Raw genomic sequence first — 9,808 nt, 5'->3', positions numbered from 1 at the left:
CACCCGAGGACGTGCGATAGTCAAGATGGCCGTGTCGGAGGTAAGAGGACACCGGAGCCTTCCCTTTGAAACCTCGGGAGGATCCATAGGGGCATTGCAGTTGGAGTCTACAGTTGTAATTAAGCGATTTGCCGTCATTCTGCCCAGTTGTATTTGTTTGAGACTTGTGACAATGAGCTTGGGCTCAAGGCGACAATTAGTCGCTGAACGTAGCCGCGGTCAACGGGACGAACTCTCCATCTAACAAAAGCATTGAGTAACCCTATAGCTCTCCTTAAAAAAAAGATTTGTGGCGGCACGTGGCAGTAAACATTCCAACGGTTTCTGTCCCGTAGCTCGCCAAACGCAGATCCTATTCTCCGGGCAAGATGTTTACCAGATGCCTACGCGTCTCCGCAGTACGTGGTCGGCTAGCCCGAGGATGGTTATAAACACTAATATCTAGTTATCTAAAATCCTTCAACAGATAAACAGTCTTCGTCCCAGTTACAGGAAGACAGGAGAGACCTATTTTTCCACGAACGACGTCTCCCACTAGCAACCTTCCCTCGAGGGCGGCTAGCATCCTTTTCTAACTACCGATATGGAGATTGGCCAATTAGCAGCAACGTCAATTTCCTTTATTTTCCGAACGTAGGATATCCCCGACGAATCCGATGATCTCGTGTCCTTAGACACAACCCATCATAGTTTTCCTCTGAGGTATCACCGGGACGGAAGGTCATTCTCTCTTGCGATCTCATCGACAAAAAGATTAACGCCTTAGGGTCAGCGAATATTAATAAAGAATCCGACTTAGATTTTTTGCTAGTGCGTACGACTACCATCCCGTTGTGCGCGGATTGAACCTAGGACCATTGCCATTAGTTACTCGAGTATCTAATTACCACGGTTACTTGTCCGGTTCTATGGTAATCGTATTTGCACTAGCCAATGTCTTCTCTATTGCATAACGACGACGTGTAATCCAAACGAAGATTCGCTTCACGCCCCTAACCCTAATTCTAATGTAAACCCGACATATATATATATATATATATATCTATAACATATAGGTTGACGGTTCGAATCCATTCCCTTGTCACAAGTAGTCTGGTTTCCTGGTGACGGGTACTTTCCTCAGATATAGCATCTATACAGCACCCGGGCAACCCTAGAAGCCATCGGATTTGGGATACGCCCAACCAGCGCACACGGTACCGAGTACCTTATGTTACCTCGATTAGTTAGGCCTGCAGGAGGCTTTCACTCGTCTCAGGTCGAACGGGGCATTTTCCAAGCCCTGCCGTCTTCTCGGGACGGTATCTGGAGCAGGTGGGACGCTGCTCACCCGCCGAATTCGGAGGAACCAAGTCCCCCTTAAATCGGCCCTCTTGCCAGCATTTGGCGACAACCACTGCCACCACGAATCCATACCCATAATTGGCCGTTCGCTACGCCCTCTGGGCTAACACTCGGCCGACCGTGGTACCGTTCATTGTCAACGGTGGGACCGCGCCTGGAGATGTACCGCCACGTCTCTGCTGCACGGTTATCCTGCTAATCGTGCAGACAGACCCAGATGAGACTCACGTATGCGGCAACCTTCTTTGCGGTGTATATGGGGACTCACGTAAGCGGGACGCTTGCCCCGACGGTCCTCCCTGGCTGCGGGAACGTGGGTTTGCCAGCCCCCATAGACTCGCATAAGCGAATCCTCCCTGCGGGAACATTCCCTTGTTACAGGTGAAATTCGGGCAGCCATATGATAAACCAAAATTCCGAGCGCCTTATTACGTGTGACCGTCCGGTCAGCACCCGTCCTCAGCCGCCTGCGTGGTATTCGGTCACTCCAGCCGTTCTCCGAAATATATGATAAGTACAAGCAAAGCCTTCTCCCACTCCAACGAAAAAAAGAATATAAGTGCTCCCTTCAAAATCATCCAGTCAGTCAAAAAAATTCTTAACTCATCCAAGTATCGAAAGTGTATCATTGCGAACCGAAAATAATATTGTACAAATTGAGTAAAAATAAAAAGAACTCGATCTCCTGTTCGGAAATTGACAAGTTTCTTATTTTTATCTTAATTTTACGCGACACCCTCCTGGATTTTGACATAAGTGTGTTCAGGATCGGAAGTAAAATGTGATGTGTGTGAGAATCCGTACTTGGGCGACGCAGCTTCTACGTCTTAGGTCTCTCCCGAGATGTGAAAAATAAAAATAAAAATAAAATAAAGAAAAAATAAAAAAAAGTAAAAAAGAAAAAAAGCCTACCTATGAAAACAACATTGAAAAAATGTGAAAAATAAAACAAAGCTTACCTATGAAAACAACATAGAAAAAACAAAAAAGGAAAAAAATTCTTCCTCCTCATATTCGTAATACTTGTAACACAGCAACATTGATACAAACTCCGAACAACGAAACGAAGGTCACCTGCCATCGAAATGGTTGTGAAGAAGAATAAGGTTGTGAATATCCGTACTGCCGTTGCCTTAATGTAGCAGTCCAGTTACAGATTCCAGGTTTACATCCCCCTGGGGCCCTGTAGTCCATATTTTTTGATAATTCTTACAATAATATTTTATAATTAGACTTACAGATTTTTATGCAAATTTATCTGCGATAATATATTTAAAAAAGTAGAATCCCGGTAAAAGACAAAAGGGTAGACAATTGCATTACCTGTTGTTACGCCACGAGGCTGACCACAGGCTGTATTTTCTAACCGTCGCTCGCGGTCCTACAGAGTCGCAGGCAAACCGTCTTATCTGCCCGCCGGATCATTTACATGTATCGACGAGAGCATAGTTGTCGCCAAGCAGCGAGCTCTAGAAACGTCGATTTTTGACCGTTACGTTTCTCGCACAAGAAGAGTCATACGTGATCGTAGGCGCGAGCGGTGGCGTGGCCCGAGCATAGTGGGGGTCGTCTTCCAAATGAGACAAAGGAATAATCGAAGGGCGATCATTTTCTTCTGACGAGTCAAACATGGCACTTCGACAAATGTGACGAGCAAACGAATTTATCCAGAGATATCGCAAAGTCGAGTCAAATTACTGTAACATATTCATCATATTATTATAAAATATATCATTCTATGTTAACCTGTTAATACAGTGTTACATTTATTAAACCACCTCTGTTGTCTTAACCGAAACAGGGGAACGACTATTTCGCGGCGTCGATTAACATAATCGTAGCGAGAATTTACGCCTCTTGCTGACGCGTTTTCCTAGCGACCTAGTCTCTCCCCGCGAACAGTCGTAACAAATATTAAGTATTATAGAAAAATATTAAAGGAAGCATATATATTTCGTCGTATTACGTGCAAATTTGTCACAAGTGCGTAAAATACCGCAGTCTATTTACATAATAAAATTAATAATTCTTATGTGTCATAAGTTAAATTTTCTTTACCATTTCCTCCAGAACTTCTTGTCCCCTCAGAATATTGCCTAACGTTGTGTCTAAAGATTACGAAGTACAACGCGTCTACTGAGTGGCCCGCTCGAGCTGAAAAGAGCTTCCGCGAGTCGTCTCGCGCCTTAGCTGACTCCGAAATGTTAGTGCATCTGATTCCAGGTGCGCGCGTTAGGCTCGCGGTCGACACGTCCGATAACGCCACAGGTGAGGTACATCAACTGCGCGTCAACGATACCTGGCAGCCCCTAGGTTTCATGACGAAATCGCTATCCCCCGCGTACGATCCTGAGTTTCTAACGATGTACGCGGCGGTGAAACGATTCAGGCACACCGACGAAGGGAGAGATTTCGGGATCTACACGGATAACAAACCCCTAGTATACGCGTTTGATCAGAATCCCGATAAGTGTTCGCCGAGGCAATTTCGTCATCTGGACTACGTCGGACAATTTACGACCGATATTCGACACTTAAAAGGGATAGATAGTCGATATCAGTCGATAATCAAACGCAAGCCGCAGCGCAAGAGAACGATACCGAGCTGCGCGAGATCATTAGGTCCGCCTTTAGTGCGCAGAAATTAAGAAAGGGACAAATTCCCGATCAAGATGTCGGAATATATTGTGATCTTTCGACCGAAGACCTGAGACCATTCGTATCGGAACCGTTACGACGCACAGTGTTTCGATCGCTGCATGAACTTTTCCATCCCTGGTTGCGCGCCACGCAAAAACTGGCGACGACGCATTTTGTCTGGCCGTAAATAAACAAAAATAGTGGAATGTGAACGCGGCAGTGCATACTATTCCAGCGCAATAAAGTCACCAGGCAAGTATCCTCACCAGGTGGAACGTTCAAATCGTTAGCAGGTCGGTTGGAACATATACACTTAGACATTATCGTGATGCAATACTCGCTAGGCACCGATATTGTCTAACGTGCATCGAACGTTTTTCGCGTTGTCCTGATGCCGTTCCCATTGCCGATATGGAAGCCCCCACCGTGGCCTCGGCCCTCCTTTCGACTTGGATTTTTCGTTACGGCGGTCCCTTGAAAATAACCACTAATCAAGGACGACAATTCGAATCGTGTTTGTTTGAAGAGTTATGCCGTGTGCTCGGCATCACGCACTTACGCAGGTCGTCCTATCATCCCGCCTCTTGTGGGATGGTAGAGCGCTTACATAGACAACATAAAGCGGCGATCAAGTGGTACGACACGTGCGAATCGTACTATTGGGCATTCGAACCGTGATAAAGGAGGACCTAGACGCAACGGCAGCTGAAATGATCTACGGCACCGGCATACGATTGCCGCCGGAGTTCTTTTTGCAAACCAATCAGCGAGCCAATCCGGAATTCGCGAACCTGCTTAAAGAACGGATGGGGAAGGTCAGACCACAGCACATTACACGACCTGGCGGAAGAAAGATATTCGTTTTCCGCGATTTGGATCCTTCGCCGTACGTATTTTGATGACTTGTCCCCGATTACAATCCCTTCGCGGCCGCCTTAAGAACGGGCCGTTTAAAGTAACGCAAAGAGGCGAAAAGAAGTACACAATCGAAGTCAACAATCGCGACGTAACGATTTTCCGTAGACAGGCTAAAGCCAGCCTTTGTAGTACCGGAGGACCTCGAAGAGGAATCGACCAAACCCCTTAACGTGCTTATTCCTGTAGAACACACGAACGAAAACATTAGCAATAGGTTCGTTACGCGGTCTCGTCGAAGAGTCCGTCTTCCCGATTGACTACAGGTAAGTTTCGGTTATGCATCGTTAATTATCGGACGCGGGGTATACTACGAAAATATTAAAAACAGCGACGGTCGATGTAAACACGTGATGAACATATCACATTAAAAACGTATTCACTGCTTTGGGGGGGGGGGTGATATAGCGGCACATGAGTCAGAGGACAATTCAAATCGTGTTGTTGTTTTGCCTCGGAGTATCGAGATCGTAAGGATACAAGTAATGTAGGAACAAATATACTCCGGGCAAAACAACGTCGCCGCTACGGCGAACAAAGACGAAGTTGCATCATCCGACTTCACCCCCGACCAGTATAAACAAACCGACGCAACCGAAAGAGTACAGTATGTTCGAGAATCTACGACTATCAACGAGCGATCTACCGAGTTACGTGACAATCATTTATCGAGTTTTCATCCGCAATTTTATTTTGCGATTTATACTTTGTATCAAGGACTCAGCGATTATAGGCCGTACTTTAATTTATTATTTTAAATAATGTTTTAAGTACAGTCAAATCTCGCGTTATTCGTATCATCGAGTTTGATTTTCTTCAAGAAAGTAGTAATTACTGGAAAATGTTGAGATTTCTTATTCGAATCTTTCGAAGAAATTAGACGAAGCTGATCCATAAAAAGAAAACTGTACAGATTTAACAAAGGAAGAAAAGCGACTACAGTCACGTAACATAGATTCTAGCAGTCTACCGGCAGCAATCCGATGAGCTAATCGGGCCTGGTGATCTAGTGGTCGAGTAATGGTACCAAGGAGAAAGTAGTTGAGAATAGTTGGAAAGATACAGTTATACTGCCACGTCCCGCGCTGCGCACGCGCCGTAACGTAGACTGAAACTACCAATTGCGCGAGTGAGCGTTCCAATTTGAAATTTAAATAAACCTTAACAATTTGTATAGAAACCAAATTCGAGCCTCACAACCCCCACGGAATAACCCGTCACATGACGACCCCTCCACGGTAGACCTAAATACAAATAAGCGTAGCGACATAGAAGAGGGAGAAATAATTCCTCAGTTCGTAGTAGTTAATTCCTCAGTTCTGTGTGATTAGTTCCTCAGTTCTTGGTGATTAATTCCTTGGTTCTTGCCGATCAGTTCCCCAATTCTTGGCAAGTTACTGTTACTGTGAAGCTGCATGCCATTTCTAGACGGGTGTGTCGCAGAAACTGTTCAGCAATCGAAAATATATCAACCGCATTCCTCCAACTGGAACAAAGCCTTTCTTAATACAATAACTGATCTGTCTTGGAGACCCCTATAACAAATTATTAACGTATGTATGGGCCCTTTCAAAAGTAAAAAAAGCGGACAAACAAAATAGTTGAAGGCGTTGACGGACATGAAGAGTATAATGCGCTTCGAATTGCCAACGTACCTCTAATTGCGATGAATTGAATATTTTAGCCTAAATATGAATCCTGCATATACATTGGATTTAAATCTGACCAGAGTTGGTATAGCGTAAACTGGCCAACGAGCTCAGTAATTGGTAGAAAATGTGCAGTACAACACACATCGAAGTGTCGATATATCTGGAATAGAAACTGTCAGACGCTCAATTGAATATTTAAGACAGAATCTGCAAAACAGCAATAACGCGGTATTTGACAGGGTCCAGAGTGGACATAGCCCAAACCGATCGATATGCGCAGTAGTTGGCAGCAAATGTGGAGTATAATCCGCATCGTATGGTCGACATACCAGTAATAATAGCGGAGATACGTTTAATTGAGTACTTAAGGCTAAATATGTTAAACTGCAATTACGATGGATTTGACAGGATGCAGAGTTGACATTGCGTAATCCGGTTGATGTGCGCTGTATTTGGCAGCAAATGTGGAGTATAACGCGCATCGAATTGTCGACATATGTCCAATATATATGGTGATCTGTTCAATTGAATATTTCCGGCAGAATCTCCTAAACGGTAATTACGCTGCATTTGACCTCGACCCTACTTGATATAATGTAAACAGAAGCGGATGCGCTATATTTGGCAGCAAGTGTTGAGTATAACTCGCATAGTATTGTTAAGATATCTCGTATAGAAACTGAAATACGTTCAATTGAATAATTCCGGCACCATCTGCAAAACTGCAACAACGCTTTCTTTAACAGGTTCCAGACTTGGCATAGCGCGGAGAGGGTGTGGTAACTGGAGCAGACACGGAGAGGACGGAGCCGCGAGCTTACCCGAAATCTCCGGAAAACTGGAGAATTCAGGTAAGGAAAGTAACCAGAGTGAAGGACTAGCGCCCGTGAATGCAAAGCGGGTGTAAGAACCCACGAAATCTGGTGTAGAAGGGCGCTAAAGGCGGAGGTAAACCGAGTGCGAGGTTATGACGAAGGGGTAGCCATATTGGGACGCGTGACAACTGCGCCTCCACACGAGCTACCCGAGGAACCACACAGACGCAGCCATATTGACATGTGCGTCAAAGCGCGCCGCGCGGGCCATTTGAAAGCGGCAGTGTCTAATGGAGCAGCAAGTGCGAAGGAAGCGGCCATATTTGCGCCCAATGGCGAAAAAAGACGCAACGGTGGCGAAAGATAAGGAGGTAGGGGAAACTGTCGGAGGAAGGGGCGAAGCGGAGCTGGTTGCTGAGCCGTCACATGTCAGCACCAGGAGCATGACGAGGGCGGCCCTGACAAAAGAGGGGCCCTCCCACTCCACACTGGACACGGAGAACCCGCAGTCCAAAGAAACGACAGAGGAAGAGGACCTAGCCCAAGAGATGAGAACCGCTATTATGGCAGACATAGGAGCGGAACTGATTCGTCGGGCCGCAGAGATGACCAAGGTTGTCGAGACATCTCGCAATCTTAAGAGTACGCAGGAGGAAACGTTGAAGGAAGTGGCGAGGTCTATCACCGCGGGCACAACGGAGCTACTGAGGAGAGTAGACCCCGCCATCGTCGCCCTCGCTATAGCGCAAAGACGCATAACGACATTAGAGGCGGAGAACGAGGCGCTCAAAAAAGAGCTGGCCATGCGTCCCCCCGCAGAGAAGAGCAGCGACAAGGCGCGTCTCGCCGCAATCGAACATGAGCTAGATAAGACCCTCGCTGCACCGGCTAGAGGAACGCCTCCAGAACATGGAAAGTATGGAAGAAAAGGAGGTCGCGCCGGACGAGAGCACAAGAAGGGCTGAGAGCGGAGCCCCAAACGCTCCATCGACCAAGGGAGGAAAAGCGGCTGCCACGGAATGGCAGACCGCCGGAAAGCAAAAAAGAAGAAGAATATCAGAAAGAAGAAGGGGGCAGAGAAGAAACACTCGGCCAAACCAACCTCCGGGACGATCACCCTGACAGACAAATCGGGACAATCCTGCGCGGAGATTCTGGCTGCGGCCAGGAACAGCGTCTCCCTGGCTGAGGTCGGCATCAGCACGATGAGGACGCGAAAGACCATCACTGGAGGCGTCATTCTGGAGGTCCCCGAGGATCAGGAGAGAAAGAAGGCCGCAGCGCTCGCAGCATGCCTAACGCGGGCTCTGGATCCGAACAAGGTCCGCGTGGTGACACCCTTCCGAGCCGCCGAAGCAGGGGAGTCAATGATAGACGTATCAGCCACCAAGGAGGAAATCCGGAACCCCCTGACGAAGGAGAGCGGCTGCAAGCCGGAGGACGTCCGACTGGGAGAAATCCGCCCCGCCCGAAACGGTCTTGGATCTGTGTGGATACGAGGCCCGGCCGGTGCAGTGAGGAAACTGGCCCAGGCTGGCAAGGTGGCCATAGGGTGTTCAACGGCGAGGGTCGAAGCCATCGCGCGAAAACCTCTACAGTGCTACAGGTGCCTGGAGATCGGGCACGTAAGGAAGTCCTGCACCGCCAAGGAAGACAAGGGGCACCTATGCTTCAGATACGGCAAACCAGGGCACCAAGCGAAAGCATGCACTGTCGCGAGGCCGAAATGCCTATCCTGCGAGGCGCTTGGAGCACCATCCGGGCAGAGGATGGGTGGACCGGCCTGCCCCCCCCCCGAAGAAAGGAACCCAGATCCGCACGCAGGCTGTGTTACCCAATAACTGAAAAATCCCAAAGTCAACGTCGCCTGTCTACTGTTTATGGCCTGACTTCGTCGCAGTCTTTTGTCTACGCTCTGTCGATGGCTTCAGTGCTTGAGAAAACTAAAAAGACCAGATGTAGAGTTTTCTTAGAAGTGGTAAGCACTTCAACACCCTCCCTAAAACTCTACATCCCTACGAACAATTATCTCAAATTTACAAATTATCTCTTAATATTTTTCTCACTCTTGTCGTAAATAACTGAAACTTAATTTGTCAATGCCTTCTCAAGTACATTTGCCAGCCGCCTTTCTCTTTTCCATACAAATTAATTTATTACAAAAAAAACTAGAAGACTAAACAGGTCATGTGGAGTTTTTCCTTTTTTTTTTTTTTTTGAGAAGTAATAATCACTTCGACACCCTGCCTAAAAACTCTACATGTTTACAAACAACTACCTCTTAATATCCTTTTTACTTTTCAAGCCTAACTTTTTTCTTAAATATTCAAATCTCGGTTTTGGCAACGTCTTTGTACATATATCTGCCAGTTGCTCTTCGCTTGTTACATACGTTACATCAATTTCGCCTCTATTGTATAAATCTCTCAAGAAATGATATCT

At 46.7% G+C, this 9,808-nt stretch overlaps 1 protein-coding gene across 1 annotated transcript; it reads left to right on the top strand.

Moving 5' to 3' along the window:
• Window positions 1-8,385: 8,385 nt before the first annotated feature.
• Window positions 8,386-9,207, top strand: LOC117241590. Its single transcript, XM_033507459.1, has one exon. It carries the CDS (start codon window positions 8,386-8,388, stop codon window positions 9,205-9,207), a length of 822 nt encoding a protein of 273 aa, XP_033363350.1.
• The last annotated feature ends 601 nt before the right edge of the window (window positions 9,208-9,808 follow it).

The sequence above is a fragment of the Bombus vosnesenskii genome, unplaced genomic scaffold (assembly GCF_011952255.1).
Source record: "Bombus vosnesenskii isolate JDL3184/JDL3185 unplaced genomic scaffold, Bvos_JDL3184-5_v1.1 scf7180000016192, whole genome shotgun sequence".
NCBI classification, from domain to species: domain Eukaryota; kingdom Metazoa; phylum Arthropoda; class Insecta; order Hymenoptera; family Apidae; genus Bombus; species Bombus vosnesenskii.
Note: the sequence above shows the minus strand (reverse complement) of the source record. Positions and strands in the feature narration are given on the sequence as shown.

What these genes read in the sequence shown, in the direction of transcription:
- LOC117241590 (XM_033507459.1), top strand. Translation starts at nt 8,386, where the DNA reads ATGGCAGACCGCCGGAAAGCAAAAAAGAAGAAGAATATCAGAAAGAAG.